This window comes from Microcaecilia unicolor, chromosome 1 (genome assembly GCF_901765095.1).
Source record: "Microcaecilia unicolor chromosome 1, aMicUni1.1, whole genome shotgun sequence".
In the NCBI taxonomy this organism is placed as follows: Eukaryota; Metazoa; Chordata; class Amphibia; order Gymnophiona; family Siphonopidae; genus Microcaecilia; species Microcaecilia unicolor.
This window is the reverse complement of record NC_044031.1, coordinates 547,690,634-547,709,762: the sequence shown is the minus strand read 5'-3', so window position 1 is coordinate 547,709,762 and position 19,129 is coordinate 547,690,634. Positions and strand designations below refer to the sequence as shown.

Sequence of the window (19,129 nt, the reverse complement as noted above, 5' to 3'; positions counted from 1 at the left end):
CAGACGCACTTACCACTCCATAAAGTACTTTTTATGCAGTGACATGCAATAAAACTTACCACACTTAAGCAAAAATTACAGTTAGGAAAATACCATTTTTTTCTTACTGAAAAGAATTTGACAGTGTTTGCTGTACATATTAACTTACTAGTAAAAAAGGCCCATTTCTTAACGCAATGAAACGGGCGCTAGCAATGTAATGAGTTCCTGCCATTAATGTTTCCACGGTTGTATTCTGAATATAATTGTTGTTTACATGTGTAAGATTTCTTTATATACAGTAGTTTTTGTGTAAACTGTGTTACAATGTGGTAAAAGTTTTCCTTGTTCAGGCCCTTCAATCAGTTTAACAATCACATCAGAAGAGCTCCTTGTTCGTGAGAATGCAACATACAGTTGCCCATGTGAGAGACTGAGAGTGACAGTGTGTTTTACAGACAGTGTAAGAGAGAGAGATACACAGAGTGATTGTGTGTGTGTGTGTGTGATGTGTGTGAGTGACAAAGTGATTTAATGTTTGTCTTCCCTTCCGTTCTGTGCACTTGCCTCCACTGATGTTTGTACCTCCCTGTATATGATTGTTAGAGATTCAATCCACTGCACTTCCCTCCTCCAAGTTCCGTTCTGTGTGATTGGTTCTTTGTTCCTGTGACGTCGCGTTTGTTTGCTTGGCAACTATGCAGCGTTCCGTTTCCTCGACGTGAGGGCGGGGACAGTGAGAGCCAATGAAACGCTGAACTACAGACTTACGAACCCTACACTGCCACAGTGCCATGGAGTCAGCTTCAGAATGTTGTAGGTGCTTTTTATTATATAGGATGTATATTAGACTAAATTCTACTCATGAACTTCTAATGGATAAAAATGGTTGGCACTTTAAGGCATTTGTTGTTTATGATAGTAAGAGAAGTTATATACCCAGTTACGGTTTAAGTTCCTATGACTGCACTAAATAATATGGGTGGGATATCTTCAGTGGGCAAGCAATTTTGTGGTTGAGAGTATTTTTTGAAGGTGATATAAATGGAAAACTACATTTGCTGACTGGTAACATTTTACTTGTAATATCATTATAGTTTGAAGTTTATCTAGGCTGCATAAACAGCTGTTAAAAAAATTTAATTTGCTATATTATGTATTTTGTTTTATACTTTATAGTTTTCAGTCCTTCAGTATTACAACAATTGCTCACTAATCAAAGATGGTTCATTATGTGTTTAGTCTGTTACAAACAAAGAAAAACATACTGAGGTCAATACAAAGTAGTTTGTATTGACCTCAGTATGTTTTTCTTTGTTTGTAGTAGTTCAGTCAATGGCAAAGTTACCCAAATATGTTTATCCTGTTAACTTTGCCCCAGATATTCATTGGTAATTATCAAGCTAAATGCTACTGAGTACACTGAGCTAAAGTTAACCAGTTAAAGATATCTACATAATGTAGGACAGCCCTCCACTATGACCAAAGCTGTCCCAATAATTTTACCTAGGTAGCACTGATATTTTGTGCTCTCTGGTTAAACTGAAGCCAAACCCCTGCCAAAAAATCCCTTCCACTTAACAGTTTTGTACAGCTAACAAGATATCCAGACAAAATTTATTCAGCCAGTTGGGGAAGGGAGAATTTTTAAAACCAAAGATTCATACAGATAACTCCTGACATTACCCAGGCAATCAAAATTCAGGCCCAATTGTGTTAAAAAGCATTACTACAGTCAGAGGTAACTCATATTTATATGTAACATCTGTAGTAACCCGTAGAAAGGGTGGTTTAATAATAATTGGCATATAATCACAAACCAATTGCCAACAAAACAAGACTTCTGAGGCAATAATCATTTGTTATGTTCTAATCCAGAGAAAATGTGCATTTTTTAATATTTCTCATTAGAAAGCAAACTGGGTTTTTTTTCAGCACAATGGAAATTTCAGGATTTGAGTGATACTAAATACCTAATTTTTCTGTCAATCAACTTAGACCTGTGGGTATTACAGTGTAACCCACACCCTCTTATGTCAATGTGCTTACAAATCTCTTGGAAATCATTTGATGTATCTAGTTCTAAATATTTCCATTCATTTTCTTCAGTTCATGTTTATAACACTAATTTTTCTCATGTGGAATAATTTGAATTGTGCAAATGATTGATTTGTAGACAGCCACTCTAAAGATGCATTAACAAAGATTAAAATTATTAATTTCATCAGATTTTGAACGTACCTTTTTGTTTTCATTAATTCAGGAAATGCTACTTCTCCGCAAACACAGAGGCCTTCTTTCATGGACTACTTTGACAAACAAGACACCAAGACTAAAACCCAAGAAAACTGCAACCAGAATGTTCATGAACAGTTTCACATAGCCAAAAATGTTTTTCCTGACAATTGGAAAGTTCCTCTAGATGGAGACTTTGATTTTGTAAGTACACACACTATTTATTTATTTATTCATTCATTCATTCTTATATCCCACAATTATCCAAAAACAAGTTTCGGTTCAATGTGGCTTACAGTTAGCACTTGGGGGATGTTACATTATTGTTGGATTTACAATTACATTACATTCAGTGTAGAATATTTGTGTCATATGTGGTTAGCCATAAACTTTCTTGAAAAGATAAGTTTTCAGATCTGAAGGTACTCGGTAATGCTTCTTATGGCCTTTGGAATCGAGTTCCACCATTTAGAACCCAGATAACTGAATCCAGCCGTATAGATGGATTTGTAGGTTAAATTTCTACAGTTGGGTAGATGAAGTAATAAGTAGCTTCTGGTTTCTGTACTTGCATTTCCCGGTGATAATTCGATCAAGTCTAGCATGTAATCAGGAGACATACCGAATAGTATTTTGAAAATTAGAGTACTAGTTTTAAAAAACAGTCTGGCCTTGACTGGGAGCCAGTGTAACATTGCAAGCAGTGTAGTTGCTCTTTCATATTTTGACTTTTTGAATATCAGTCTTGCTGCTGTGTTTAGTCTGCAGTGATTTTAGTATGTTTTCTGTTCATCCTACATATGCTGCGTTGCAGTAATCTAGTTGGGACAATATCATTGGTTATACTATTAGATGGAAGGATTGTCTGGGAAAGTAGTCTCTGATCCTTCTCAATTTCCATTGAGTTTTATACTTCTTTGATGTGACAGCTGAAACTTGATTTTCAAGATATATATATATTTTGTCAAGAATGATTCCTAGTATTTTTAGTTGTGATTCGATTGGGTATGTTTTTTGGTTGTATGTGAAATTTTGGTCAGACATGGGTTGTGTGAGCCAGGGGCATATCTGAACTTCAGCGGTAGGGGGGCCAGAGCCGAGGTGAGGGGGCACATTTTAGCCCCCCCCCCCCTGGTGCCGCCGACACCCCCTGCCGCCGCCAGCACCACCTCCAACAAGTTTGACCTCCCCTCTCGACCCGCCTGCCATCCGTCGCCGTCTGTACCTTTGCTGGCGGGGGACCCAACCCCCGCCAGCCGAAGTCTTCTTCCTGCGTTTGGTTTCTTCTGAGTCTGACGTCCTGCTACACGTACAACATGCAGGACGTCAGACTCACAGAAACAGAACGAAGCCCTGCAGATCGCAAGGCTTCGTTCTGTTTCTGTGAGTCTGACATCCTGCACGTTGTACGTGCAGCAGGATGTCAGACTCAGAAGAAACGAAACACAGGAAGAAGACTTCGGCTGGCGGGGATTGGGGTCCCCCGCCAGCAAAGGTACAGACAGCATTGGCGGGGGTGTTGAGAGGGGCATCGGCAGGGGGGTCCAGGGCCTAATTTACGGGGACCCAGGCCCCCGTGGCCCCATAGCAGCTACGCCCCTGTTGTGAGCTAGATAGATCTAGCAATTTGGTTTTGTCTTTGGTTAGTTTAAGTTTGAAAGTTGTGGCCCAGTTTTCCATGAGGTTCAGTCCTGTTTTAACCTTGTCCAATATCTCAGTGATATTTTTGTTAAAAGGTATATAAATAGTGATATCATTGGCGTATATAGATGGATTAAATTCCATTTTTTCCAGTCTCTTCCCAAGTGGGGCCATCATAATATTAAATAATATTGGTGATATTGGGGAGCCATGTGGCACCCCACATTCCGAGATCCAAGAGACTGAGAATTGGTTGGACATCTTTACTAGGTATGACTTAGTTCTGAAGAATCCATTGAACCAGGTTGCCATTGTCCCATTAATTCCCTTGTTGTCAAGTAAGGGTCATTAGTGTTGTGTGGTCTACCACATCAAAGACACTCGACATGTCAAATTGTAGTAGTAGAATTTGTTGTTCTTAGGAAATATAGGCGATAATGTCACTCTCTGCTACTTGGTCTATCGCAAAACATCTTAACTCTTCAAACACATGGCCATGAACTACACAATGTTATACAATGGGCACTTCTTTAATTTTTCTTCTTCTTCTCTGGACCGCCTCTTCTGTTTGCTGTTGCCTTTGTTGATACTACAGAGAGCTGTCTCTTTGCATTGCCTAGAAATGTATATACACATTTTTTTGGTTTTCCAAAGTGTTTATGGCCCAAGTTCTCCTCTTCCTTTTCCTTTTGCACCATCTGTTTCTCTTGGCACTGCGGCAACGATTCAGAAACTAGCAAGAAATTTGCCTATTCCCAGCTCCCTTTAATATATACCTTGGAGCCCTAAGACCCATCTGCTCCTGTCTACATAAGCGATTAGCTCCAAGGATCTTATATTTTAATATAGTGTTTGCAGGTGTATGTGTGGAGCTCTCAGACTGTAGAAGTATATAATGTTTTCTGCAATAAATAATGACTGTGCAGGATGCCTGGCTTCCTATTTGTATGGGTCAGTTACCCAGGCATCCTTACACTGCTCTATATAGGAAATACTGTTACAGAAGGCAAGTGCCCTTTTAAAATAATATATCAAAAATAAGCTGTATTCCCAGTATTTTTTTCTCTCTGTGTAGTCATTTTTCATTGTGCTTTTATGTGATGTACACTATTGCTCTTCAGTATTATTCTCTAGTTTTGAGCAGAGGCCATAGGAAGCCCAGAGTGCTAGAAGCCTAAAAAATAAGATGGGAGAGTTAGAGTATACAGCACTAAATGACGAGGTAGATAAAATAGGCATCTCAGCGACTTGGTGGAAAGAGGACAATCAATGGGACACTGTGTTAACAGGGTATAAATTGTATCGCAATAATAGAGAGGATCAAATTGGGGGGGGGGGGGGGTTGTGCTATATGTTAAAGAGGGAATTGAATCAAATAAAATAAACATTCCACATGACACAGATAGCAGCGTGGAGTCATTATGGATAGAAATACCATGTATGAAGGGAAGGAGTATTCTTGTAGGGCTCTACTACTGAGAATGAACAGATGGATGAAGAAATGTTTACAGAGATTAGGAAAGCTGGAAAATTGGGCAGTGCTATAATAATGGGTGACTTCAATTACCCTGATATTGACTGGATACATGTTACATCAGGGAGTGCCAGGGAAATAAAATTTCTAGATGTAATAAATGACTGCTTCTTGGAGCAGCTGGTCCAAGAACCGCCGAGACGGGTAGCTATTTGGGATCTGGTGTTTGGTGACGTGCAGGGCATAATGCAAGAGGTGGAGGTGTTGGGTCCATTGGGAAACAGTGATTATAACATGATCAAGTTTGATCTACTATCTGGGATGAACCCACAAAGGAAATCTACAGTAGCTGCATTTAATTTCAAAAGGGTGACTATAATAAAATGAGGAAAATGGTTAAAAAGACACTAAAACGATCGACTGCTGAGGTTAGGACAATCAGGTGAGGACGTTATTCAAAAATACCATCGTGGAAGCCCAGTCCAGATGCATTCCATGTATTTACAAAGGTGGAAAGAAAACGACAGCCAGCATGGTTAAAAAGTGAATTAAAAGAGGTTATGACAGCCAAAAGATTGCCCTTCAAAGAATGGAAAAAGGATCCAAATGAAGAAAAAAAGAAGCAACATAAGCACTGGCAAGTCAGATGCAAAGCGTTAATAAAGAAGGCTAAAAGAGAGTATGAAGAGAAACTTGCTTCAGAGACTAAAACTCACAGTAACAACTTATTCGGATACATCAGAAGCAGAAAGCCTGCGAGGGAATCCGTGGGACCGTTAGGTCACGAAGAAGCAAAGGGGGCGCTCAGGGAGGGCAAGGTCATAGCGGAGAAACTGAACGAATAGTGGATTAGGGTGTATCTGTGTTTGTGAAAAAGACATGACTTTCAGTTGGCATTGACTGTGCAGGATTGACGATCTGTACTATCTGTCTGGTTTCGTTTTACAATAGGTGAATTGATGTTTTCCATATCATCAAGCTGATCAATCCATAGACTGGTGGGTTGTGTCCATCTACCAGCAGGTGGAGATAGAGAGCAAACTTTTGCCTCCCTATATGTGGTCATGTGCTGCTGGAAACTCCTCAGTTTGTTCTCTATCTCAGCAGGTGGTGGTCACACACAGCAGCAGCTCTGGCTAGGCCTCCAAGCCTAATTTTTAGGTTTTGTTGAGTGCCTGGGGTTGAGGGCTCTTTTGAGCAAGTGCAAACCTGGTGGTGCCAGGTCCCTCCTTTTCTCCCCCCTCCCGCTGGCTCCGTTAAAAAAAAAAAAAAAAAAAAAAAATTTTAAACGTCCTTAAAGGCGTTTATTTCGACGTTTATTTAAACGTTCATTGCAGCTACTCACTGGGACACCAGTTCGTTACAGCTCGGAGCGGACAGCAGGTAATTTTTACCTTTTTATAGCGGGCAGGGGGTTCCCCGATTCTTCTCCTCGTGGCATATGGCGTCGGAGGGCGAGGGCGCAAAGGGTCGCTCCCCGGATCGCTTGAGCGCTTCTAGAGGGGATGCGGGGGTCTTACAGCCTGATTCGCCCTTGTTGGGTGACAGTTTCGTGACCGATGAATGTCCCGGTCCTTCCTCCGGCGTGGTGGTTTTTCCCGCCATAAACGCCCATCCCCCGCTCCTCGCCTCCGCCATCTTGGCCGGCCACGCGGCTCGGACGGCTTCTTCGTGGGCCGCCCTTGAGGTTGGAGACATTAATGCCATGAACGCCCTTAATTTGGGCGACGGCACAAAAGCGGCTAAAGTTAAGCGCCGTTCTTCCCGCGCGGCTCCTTCGCGGAGTGTCGCGCCGGACGCCATTTTGGATGCGCGGCATGTCTCTCCCCCGCTCTTGCGAGCGCCGGTTGAGGGTGCGTCTAGGGCTGTTGCCCAGGCTGCGGAAGTGCACAGTCTGGGGGGTTTCTCCCCCGTGTTTGTTTTGCTGCTGCATCAGGCCTTCCTCATGCACAACGCTGCCCCTGCTCCCTCGTCTGGTAAAGAGGTTGAGGTTCCCAGAGGTAAACGCCCTCGGGTTGATTCCCAGGCCTTGGAGGAATTTGTCTCCTCCGATGTAGATGAGGGCAGCGTGTCTGAGGTCTCCCAACGGTCCTTTGCGGATTCCTTGGAGGAGACGGATCCCCGCTCGGATGGAGCGGATGACCCCTCTGCAGCGGCTCTTTAGCTCAGAGGTTTTGCCCAACCTGTTAGTGCAGGCCATGGGCATTTTGAAGATTTCCTCTCCGGAGGACGTCTCTCCCTCAGCCCCTGTTGGCTCTGCCATTATGCTGGGGACGAAGCGCCCGCCTAGAACCTTCCACATGCATGATGCCATGCACTCCTTAATTTCGGCTCAATGGGATGTCCCGGAAGCGAGCCTTAAAGTGGCTAGGGCTATGTCCCGCCGCTATCCTTTGCCTGAAGGTGAACGTGAGGCCTTTCTGTGGCCTACCGTGGATTCTTTAATCACTGCGGTGATTAAGAAAACGGCGTTACCAGTGGAAGGTGGCACGGCCCTAAAGGACGCCCAAGACAGAGGATTGGAGGCAGCCTTAAGGTCGTCCTTTGAGGCGGCTGCTTTAAGTTTGCAGGCCTCAGTTTGCGGCTCCTATGTGGCCAGGGCGTGCCTGACTATGGTGCAGCGGGCTTCCCCCTCGGATCTTTCCTTGAGGGCTGATTGGCCGGCCCTGGAATCGGGCTTAGCCTATTTGGCAGACTTGCTGTATGATGTCTTGAGAGCCTCAGCTAAAGGCATGGCTCAGACAATCTCTGCGCGGCGGTGGCTTTGGCTGAAACATTGGTCTGCTGACCATGCCTCTAAATCCCGCCTGGCTAGATTGCCTTTTAAAGGCAAGCTGCTCTTTGGGGTCGAGCTGGACAAAATCGTGACCGATCTCGGCACGTCTAAGGGCAAGAAGTTACCAGAGGTCAGGGCTCGGGCTAGTACTCGCCCTGGTACCTCCAGAGGACGGGCTCAGGAAGCCCGTCGGTACCGCCCGGGCAGGTCGGGCTCCTCTGCCCTCTCTTCCTTCAAGAGGAACTTCTCCCCCAAGCAGCATTCCTTTCGCAGAGACCGCCGTCCCGGAGGTGCTCCCTCCGGTCCTCCCCCAGGGTCTCGTACCCAATGACGGGGCCTTGATCCACGCCTCAGTGCAGATTGGAGGACGGCTGTCCTCGTTTATGGGCGAGTGGACCACAATAACTTCAGACGCTTGAGTGCTAGAAGTCATCAGAGACGGCTACAAGCTAGAGTTCTGCCGACCCTTAAAAGACGGGTTTGTACTCTCTCCCTGCAAGTCTCCGGTCAAAGCTGTGGCAGTGCAGCAGACCTTGGACAATCTGTTCCGCCTGGGGGCGGTCGTTCCGGTGCCAGAGAATCAGCCTGGCAAGGGACGTTACTCCTTTTTCTTTGTGATTCCAAAGAAAGGAGGTTCTGTACGGCCTATCCTCGACCTCAAGGGGTCCATTGGGCCTTGAAAGTTCGGCACTTTCGCATGGAGACCCTCCGCTCTGTTATAGCGGCAGTGAAGGCAGGAGAGTTCCTGGCATCCTTGGACTTCAAGGATGCGTACTTGCATATTCCCATCTGGCCTCCTCATCAACGCTTTTTGCGTTTTGCAGTACTGGTCGACACTTCCAGTTCAGAGCCCTCCCGTTCGGGTTGGCTACTGCTCCGCGGACCTTCTCCAAAGTAATGGTGGTCATCGCGGCCTTCCTGTGGAAGGAAGGAGTTCAAGTCCATTCTTATCTGGACGTCTGGTTGATCCAAGCCCCTCTTATGCAGAGTGCGGCAAAGCTGTGAACCGGGTGGTTGCTCTTTCGAGCTCCCTGAGGTGGATCATCAACTGGGAGAAAAGCCAGCTGCGCCCGACTCAGTCCCTGGAGCATCTGGGAGTTCGATTCGACACCCAAGTGGGCAGAGTGTTCCTGCCAGTCAATTGGATTGTCAAGCTTCAGGCTCCGGTGGACTAGTTCCTAGTAGCCTCTCCTATTCGGACTTGGGACTATGTGCAGCTGTTGGGCTCTATGTCGGCCACGATGGATGTAGTGCCCTGGGCCAGGGCTCATATGAGACCACTTCGACAATCTCTGCTGCTGCGCTGGACTCCGATGTCGGAGGATTATGCTGTGCGCCTTCCCTTGGACCCAGCAGTGCGCAAGGCGCTGAGCTGGTGGACGCAGACAGACAAGTTGTCTGCAGGAATGCCTCTGGTGACCCCGGAGTGGATTGTCGTCACGACGGACGCCTCTTTGTCGGGCTGGGGAGCCCTCTTCTGGGGAAGGACAGCGCAGGGGCTCTGGTCTCCTGCAGAGGCAAAGTGGTCTATCAACCTCCTGGAACTCAGAGCCATTCGGTTGGCGTTTTTGGAGTTCATCCCGGTACTGGCGTTGAAGCCAGTACGGGTCCTGTTGGACAATGCCACGGCTGTGGTCTATGTCAACCGCCAGGGAGGTACCAAGAGCGCCCCTCTAGCCAAGGCAGCCGTGATTCTATGCCAGTGGGCGGTAGCGAGCCTGGAGCAGCTGTCAGCAGCCCACATTGCCGGAGTCATGAATGTCAAGGCGGACTTTCTCAGTCGCCATACCTTGGATCCCGGAGAGTGGCAGTTATCGGCTCAGGCGTTCTTGGATTTCACGAAGCGCTGGGGCCAGCCGAGCCTAGATCTATTGGCGTCATCGGCCAGTTGCCAAGTGCCGCGTTTTTTTCAGCAGAGGACGGGACCCTCGATCTCTGGGAGTCGATGCTCTCCTCTAACAGTGGCCAACACAAGAGCTTCTCTATGTGTTCCCGCCCTGGCCCATGTTGGGCAGGGTGCTAGACCGATTGGCAAAGCATCCGGGCTGGATAATCCTGGTGGGGCTGCCAGTGGAGCAGGGTCTGTTACATCAGGGTCCCGTGGTGATGGAGGATCCCTCCCCCTTTGGGCTTACGGCCTGGCTATTGAGCGGCAGCGTCTGAGGAAGAAGGACTTCTCAGACAAGGTCATCGCCACTATGCTGAGAGCGAGGAAGCGCTCTACTTTTACTGCTTACGCCAGGGTTTGGCGTACCTTTGCAGCGTGGCGAAGCAGGCTCATTTTCTTCATTCACTGCTTCAATTTCTTCAGTGTTGGCATTCCTGCAAGAAGGTCTGGAGAAAGGCCTGTCGCTCAGTTCCCTTTAAGTCCAGGTAGCGGCCCTGGCTTGCTTCAGGGACCACCTGAAGGGTGCTTCCCTGGCTTCGTAGCCAGATGGGGTGCGTTTTCTCAAGGGAGTTAAGCACCTGCGCCCTCCTCTGCACTCAATGGTGCCTGCGTGGAATTTTAACCTGGTGCTCAGAGCATTACAGAAGCCGCCTTTTGAACCCTTGTTGAGGGCATCTCTGAAAGACCTGACGTTGAAAGCAGTCTTTTTGGTGGCTATCCTTCAGCCAGAAGAGTTTCCGAGCTCCAGGCACTCTCATGTCGAGAGTCTTTTCTGCAGTTCACTGAGGCAGGAGTGACTATTCGCACAGTGCCTTCCTTCCTGCCCAAGATTGTTTCTCGCTTCCATGTGAATCAGCAGCTCTGTCTCCCTTCCTTTCGTAGGGAGGACTACCCAGAGGAGTACTCTGCTCTTAAATATCTGGATGTGAGACGAGTCATCATCAGATACTTGGAACTGACCAATGATTTCCGGAAATCGGATCATCTGTTTGTCCTGTTGGCAGGTCCTCGTAAGGGTCTGCAGGCTGCTAAGCCTCCAGTGGCAAGATGGGTCAAGGAAGTCATTGCCGCGGCTTATGTGGCCGCGGGGAAGGTGCCGCCTATCCAGCTGAAGGCTCACTCCACTAGAGCTCAGGCGGCCTCGATGGCAGAGGCCGGGTCCGTCTCCTTGGAAGAGATATGCAAGGCGGCAACTTGGGCATCGGCCCATACATTCTCCAAGCATTACCGCTTGACTGTGGCGGCACGGGCGGAGGCCCGGTGTGGAGCTTCAGTGTTGAGTTCAGGGATTTCTATGTCCCGCCCTGGGTGAGTACTGCTTCGGTACATCCCACCAGTCTATGGATTGATCAGCTTGATGATATGGAAGGTAAAATTATGTATAATCATACCTGATAATTTTCTTTCCATTAATCATAGCTGATCAATCCATAGCCCCGCCCAGATATCTGTATGGTTTCTATTCTGGTTGCATTTCAGGTTCAAGTTTAGTCTTCAGTTACTTCAGGAAGACTTCGGGTTCAAGTTTTTTCACTTGGATTCTTCAAGAGTTGAGACGAGTTTGTGTTACAGTGAGCTGCTGCATTCCTCTCCCCTCCGTTTTACGGGGCTGGATTGAGACATAAATTCTGCCGGCACTCCCTCCCGCTTCGTGCGGTTGTAGGGCAGTTTTGTACCCCTCCCGCTTCGGCGGTGCTAGGGTCAGTCAGCTCCTCCCGCGGTTGCGGTTGCAGGATAAGCCAGATCCCCCCGCATCGGCGGGTGTGGTGTCCCTCCCCCGCTCCACGGGGATGAGCTGGACGGATTCCCCTCCCCCACTTGTGTGGGGATGAGCTGGGTTAATTCCCCTCCCCCACTTGTGTGGGGATGAGCTGGGTTAATTCCCCTCCCCCGTTTCGGCGGTGGTGAGCTGGGCAGAGTGTCCCTTTATGGGTGTAATTCTCTAAGTGCTGAGTCCTGCAGATGGAGCTTTGATATCGACATACTGAGGAGTTTCCGGCAGCACATGACCACATATAGGGAGGCAAAAGTTTGCTCTCTATCTCCACCTGCTGGTAGATGGACACAACCCACCAGTCTATGGATTGATCAGCTATGATTAATGGAAAGAAAATTATCAGGTATGATTATACATAATTTTACCCTAGTGCTCACTGTAATGTTTAAGATTTCTTTTTCCATGTGTGACTCATAGAAATGACTGCTTATGGTATGGTAGAATTGCTCTATAGGTCCTGAGTGTTTTGTATGCCTAGTACTGGATTTTGGAGGGGGGTGTTAAAAAATGACCGGCCCCGGGTGTCAACTACCCTAGGTACGCCACTGCATGGATGGCAGAGAGTACTGAGGGCAAACAGGGTAAAATAATGTGCTGAATTTCATTTATTTCATTTTCTGAGTGCCTGTGGAGGAGTGGCCTAGTGGTTAGGGTGGTGGACTTTGGTCCTGGGGAACTAAGGAACTGAGTTCGATTCCCACTTCAGGCACAGGCAGCTCCTTGTGACTCTGGGCAAGTCACTTAACCCTCCATTGCCCCATGTAAGCCGCATTGAGCCTGCCATGAGTGGGAAAGCGCGGGGTACAAATGTAACAAAAATAAAATAAAAAAAAAATACATGCAAAACTTGCCATTTAAGTCTAGTCTTGTTTTAACTTTCTGTTACATGTGTCCTTTATGCATTTATTGCTTCTTGGAATGGTATCCAGTTTAGTCTTACTTACCTGATCTGCTTATTTATAGATATTTTAAATATGAAAGCCAATCTGAGGCATATTGGGAAGCCTTAACAGTAATTATTTTGCATTGCTAATTAAATTGGAAAGAGGTAAATATTTACAAACAGATATTGAAGAGATAATCTAAGCTTCCACTGAACTTTTTCTTTAAATTGATTAGCCTCGCAAATTGAAAATGCACAGCTTTTATGATCACATTTCAGTTTGAACTCCAAGAGAAAACTGTCTTCTGTAACCTATTTATTTTGTTACAGTGAAAGACTTCATGCTTTTTTTTTTCTCTGTTTACAAAAGTCTAATGACAGAGAGCAGGGACAGATAAGCATTAGCAGCCAGTAAATACTCTGAATGTCCAGTCAGTATAATATTGCTACCCTTAGCAAGGACATTAGGATGTATGACTGATAAACAGAATGTTGCATACCTTCATGACAGTGAAATAAACTTTTGTGTCTATGTCTTTAACTTGGTTCATTTTCTACAACAAAAGAAATTGTATTTCATACTGCAGCTCAAAAATGTTCTGCACTGTGTAATGCTTTTCATGCAGCAGCAGCTAGATATGGTCACTTGATACTCAGAGAGGAATTGGAGGATTTAGAGGATCATTGTATGTCAGTTACACAGCTGCTGGGTGGAACCTGGCTTTCCAAGTTACCGTAGTTTGCTAAAATGGCAAATTATATTTAAAAGCTTTTTCAGGGTTTGTAAGAAAAAGGTAATTTTTCATGTAGACAAGAATATTTTTGTGATCAAATTTCTGATGCACAATTCTTTAGATATAAGTACATAGGCAAATGTTCTTATTGCATTGCATTTGAAACTACACAAAGTAGATTTACTAACATTTGGTAAATAAATGTGGATAGCATTCTAGCTACTTTATTAATATTGCAGTAGTTTTACAGTGCATTACAATTTATCATCTGTGTTACACAGATTAGGATACACAAAAGGACATTGGTAGTGCTTTAGAAGGGCTTGAACATTTTCTGAAATAACTTAGTTGAAGGAGATAGGAGTTTGCATGAAAAACTGTCTTTCATATACATACATAGTATTTGTGCTTCAGAATTTCACGAAAATATGGAGAGATTTACACTATCGTGCTCTGTAGTGTAGAATATCTCTTTGGAGATAAAGTCAAGGATTTCACAGAAATCAAGGGGAATGTGGTGCTTGCTTAAGCCCAGCAGTTTCTTTTAATTTGGGTGTAGCATGATGACCATAATGTCGTCTCTCAGTACCTAACGAGGAACATTTCTTCTGTGCTCCTAATATCACCTATCTTTGCAAACTCATGTAAGATGTGTCAGCCTTCCATTCTTAGGCTAGTGATTTAAGAGGGCAGAATAAATAGCCCAGCGGTAAGGGGCAAGATGTTTTCTTTTCCCTAAATGCACAGATTGCTATTCTCTCCTCTCCACCCTTACAGGTTAAAGTCAGCTATTCATTCATTCATTCATTTGACAAAATTTATAACATTACAACATATAGAAACCGTTGTAGTCTTTTTTTAATATTTTTACTATGCTGTGAAACTTTAAAACAAAAAAAACACTTTTAATTTATAATTTGTGAAGTTCTCAGTGAAACGCATATCACTCTGGCTCGTCAACTGATAAGTAATATGTCATACTAGACATCATTGCACTTCAGCCCTCCCTTTCCTCCTATATAGTTACAACATATAACTCCACACATCTTGAATTTGAACATGTCATCTTGTAAGCAAATACTTAGCTTTGGGCTGATGCTGTCATTTTCTGTAAAGTACTTCCCAGTGAGTTGCCAGAGTTTTGTGAATAGGTGAACGTGATAATAAACTTTCTACAGTGAGCCGTCTTCCTAGTCCTCTTAGTGCGGCTTCTGGCCTTTCTTGTTATTCTTTACTTCTCAATTCTCTCTATCTCAATCCTCCGTTCTCAACACACAGGGTGTTTCGCTGCTGTTAGAATCATCAGGAAAACCAAAATGAATCTGGACTTCACTCCCGTTGTCCAAATTTAATCTGAAAGGTGGGACGCCATCCACTCCCGCAGTCCAACCTGCCAAATCACTGTCTGGTCATGGCAAGGAAAATATAAAAGGAGGGCCAGTCTCTGTAGATGAATATGTGAGAGAAACAGCCCAGTTTCAGACCTCTCCAGGAACCCTTTAAGCTGCCTTTAAGCCTAATTTTCCATTCAGTTGGATCCTGATAACAAGAAGGCCCTGGAGAGAGGCAGAATGAGTCTAAGTGGTATGTAGAACACATTTTTAAAAACACTTCATTTCCAGAAGTAGTTTGTTTTACCCCATGCAAATTTAGAAGGTATATATTCTGCCTTCTGATAACATTTACCATGTTCTTCCATTAATTGTGAATCACCAAAAGTCCTTTAATAAAATCTTCCTTTTCCAGGAACATTTTAACGTTGCTCTACAGAAAAGCTACAAACTAGTTCATATTAGAAATTTCTTGTTCCTGAACACTGGATTTTTGCAATGACTCTGCAAATTTCACAGAAATTGCTTGATTTGTTATCAAAAGAGATCTATTCATGACATAAACACTGTCCAATAAAGTCTTAAGTGGTTTGGCTTCACCAGAGCAGAGACAACACTAACTTCTGAGGTACAGTACTTAAGTTATGTGCCTTACAAACCACAAGCCTGTTACACCTTCTTTGAAGTCCTGCCACAGCCAATCACCTCACCAGCCCCAGACTCAACACCAAAGGGGCTCCTACTGCTTCAAGGCTGCTCCACTTAGAGGTCCTTGATATCCTCAGGTGGTGGCTAAATCAGCATACCTCTGACTCCAAGGATTTGCAGTGTAGATTGGGGAGATTGCTGTTTCATGCTCAAGCTGGCTTCTATGCAAAAATTCTCTATGTCTATTCTCTGTCCCTCTAAGGACTTCACTGAAGTAGAAGTTATGGCACCAGGCTGAGGGACAAAAGAGTTTATTGGCCCACATATAATCTATAATAGAGCCACTGCAATTACCTGCTGGTAGCCCTTTTTTTTCTGCCTATGTGGGCAAGTAACAAAAACGCTTTGTGAATAACTTAAATTACCATCAGCAGGACATTTATAAGCACAAATGTCCTATTTCTACCCTCTTGAGTCAGAGAATCTATCTCTGTATATGGTTTATCCAGAGGATTTTTGTCTTATTTATCTTGCATTTCTGAAGTAGGCTATGAAAACTGTGAGGCTGTTTATAGCTAGTCTGTATGCTGTTTTAAATTCTTTAATTTGTAATTTCTCAGTTTGTATTTTGTATCTCTTATCTTTTCATTACTTTATCTTCTTTATTTTTTTAGGGCTGCATTTCATTTAAAATGTGTAATCCCGATTAATCGCATGATTAAAGGTATGTTACTATTTTTTCCCACTTCAGCTGCTTGTGATTCTTGAGGGTTAAGGGACTTCCCCAGAGTCACAATAAGCTGCAGTGGGGAAAAAAAATAACATACCTTTAATTATGTGATTAATTGCGATTACAATTTTAATCGAAATGCAGCCCTAATTTTCACCCTTGCCCTTTGGGAAAAACTTGTGGAACAGGTTATGCTTACTCAATTGAAATATTTTGTGAAAAGTAGTAATGTTTTAGATCTGTTTCATTCTGGCTTCTGAAGGGGGCCATGATCCTGAGATAGTGGTAGTTTCTTTGCTAGATGGCCATCTTTAAGAGTTGGATAAGAGTAATCATAAATGTTAAGGTTTTGGGTTTTTTTTAACCATGTTTGGCCTGATAGCATGCATAAAGGCATTAGGAATAAGAACTGACATTCTAAAATGGTTTATATCTTTTCTGGTAGATCATGTGCAAGGTGTACAGGTGAGGAAGACAGAGCTGTTTGTTAATTGCTGCATTGGAGTGGAAGAGTGGCTTTATGGTTAGTGTGGTGGGTTGAGTTCCTGGGGAACCAGGTTCAGTTCCCTCTGCAGCTCCGTGTGACTCTGGGTAAGCCCTTTTACAGAGCAGCATTAACACAACGCGGGCTTACTGCTCGCTTTTCTGGGACAACCGCTGGCCTAATGCCCAATGCTACGAGCGCACGTTATTTCCGTGGGAAAAAGAAACCCCCCAGAAATGGCTTGCGCGGCGATAACCCGGCGGTAATTGGGCATCGCAGGGTTAGCGCAAGAGCCCTTATCGCAACCTCAATGGGTGACGGTAAGGGCTCCCTGCTGCATGGCCATGTGATAAGAGGTCTTTCACCTCATGGCCATGTGTGCTGGGGGCTTTTTTACCTGCTGTGGTAAAAATGGCCCTGGCGCACAGGAAAAACGGCCTCCGCTGGTAGTGCAGGGCCCTTTTTCCCCACAGCTTGGTAAAAGGATCTTTTAGCCCTCCATTGCCCCAGGTACAATATACTACTGAGACTGTGAGCCAATTTGGGACAGTGCCAATATCTGTAAGAAATTGTAAACCACTTAGGTTTAGGTGATATGTAAATACTTAAATTTTTCAACATTTGCTTGCTTTGGGCAGATGATAAAAAATATATGGGCAATAACAGAGGGGCCCTTTTACCTAGGTGCGTAAGGGCCTACGCACGTCCAGCGCATGCCAAATCGGCATTACTTTCTGGATACCGCATGCTCCGGGTAGTAATTCTGAATTTGCCGCGCACCGCAAACATGCAGTAGAAAATATTTTCTATTTTCTACCATATGGCGCTTATCTGGAAGTAAACGGCAGTGGGCACGCGCTGCATGCCTACCACCCGGGTAGCGCGTGAGACCTTACCACTAAGTCAATGGATGGCAGTAAGGTCTCTGGCCAAAAATGGATGCTCTGGTTTTTATTTTGCCACACTTCCATTTTCCAGCCCCTTAAGAAAAGGCCCTTTTTCCAGGACTGGGTAAAAACTGGCCCGGCGCGCGCCCAAAAGATGCTCTCGCACTGCAGCAGGCCACTTTTGGCCATGACTTACTAAAAGGGGCTATGAATCTCCATTGATAAAATAAACTTTGCCATCCTGTGAAGTCTAATATACTTTGAGCTAGGAAAACTAAAAACCATACCAGAGTACTTTTGCAGTCGAGGATTGTATACATAATGTAACTCTAGGCTACTTTATTTTTCTGGTTGAGGAAAAGGCAAACATATATTCCATGCCCCTGGAGCTGTGCTAGGTAAGGGGAAAGAAGTCTTCCAAGACCATGCTATGTGGAACTCATCCTTGACAATCCATATGCATGCACAAGCATTCCAAGAAACAACTCTCCAGTCAGGTTTGGCTGTTAAAATGAAAGTAAATTTGATTGATGAACAAGTCCAGACTAGAACTTTAAGAGATGGAAATCAAATCAGGTACTGTTGATTTTTGGGATCCATCAGTGCTTTTTCTTTCTCAGTTTCAATCTCTACTCATCCATGACCAAAGGCAGACAACTTTAAGGCTCCAGTAGACTTTCAGGCTTCATTTTGTTATATAGACAGCAATACTTTAACCATCTAACTCTTCTCCAACCATGATTCTATCCTCCCTGTGGCTCCTAGAACCACTGCTTCTGTACTTAACAACTCAAACACCAAACCACTACATCCTCTAGTGTGGACAAATGTAAGTTTTATATGCAGTTACTTGGTAAAGACATTTAACAGAGCTTTTTCTTATTTGGGGCTGATGCTGTGGAGTGCTGTTAAAGAAGGATAAGTGTCAGGTTCTCAGGTTCAGAGCCCGCGGGGCCGGGCTCTGGAGCAAACGTGAGCCCTTGGGCTGCTGCCGAGGAGCGACAGCAGCAGGCAAAACCCACCAACCAACACTGGGCAAGCACACCGGCAGGGACTGCAGGCACTGCCCAGCGAACCGGAACACATGGACTGGAATCCCCCGGACTGGAGGACACAGGACTGGAACACACACTGGACCGGAACACACTGGACTGGAGCGCACCAGACTGGAACACACCGGACCGGAACACACTGAACTGGAGCACACTGGACTGGTCCGTACAGCTTCACCTGCACTTAGCTACTAAGCCCCCCAGAAGTTGAGCTCCTGGGTTCGAGTAGCCGGCAGGACTTACTGGATACCGGATGACACAGGAACCAGGACTGGAAACAGAAGTACTCCTAAACCTAAACTGATCTACGTGCTCCCAATCCCTAAACCAGCAGGAGTGTTCCTAACAGTAAACTGACAAAAGGACCTCCTAAGCCCTATACTAAACAGGAGCTCCTAAGCCCTGCTCAAGAAAGGGACTTCCTAAGCCCTAAACTAACAGAGCAGGGAACTAAACACAAAGCTAACACAGGTGCTACTAAGCACCAAGCTACAAGCAGAGCTCTACACTAAAGCTAAACACAAAACTAACAAGCTACCTAAGCACTGCTCTAGCAAGCTAGATACAACTAACAAGGTGCTTCCCAAGCACTACTCTGGCAAGCAACCAG

General features: G+C 44.9%; 1 protein-coding gene across 1 annotated transcript in view; it reads left to right on the top strand.

Annotated features, from left to right (window-relative positions):
- The window catches only part of STK3 (serine/threonine kinase 3), a 412,802-nt gene that overhangs the window by 299,753 nt on the left and 93,920 nt on the right, over positions 1-19,129 (top strand). Inside the window, exon 10 of the mRNA XM_030217172.1 lies at positions 2,243-2,418. Coding sequence (XP_030073032.1) covers positions 2,243-2,418 — 176 coding nt within the window. The remainder of the gene's footprint in view (positions 1-2,242; positions 2,419-19,129) is intronic.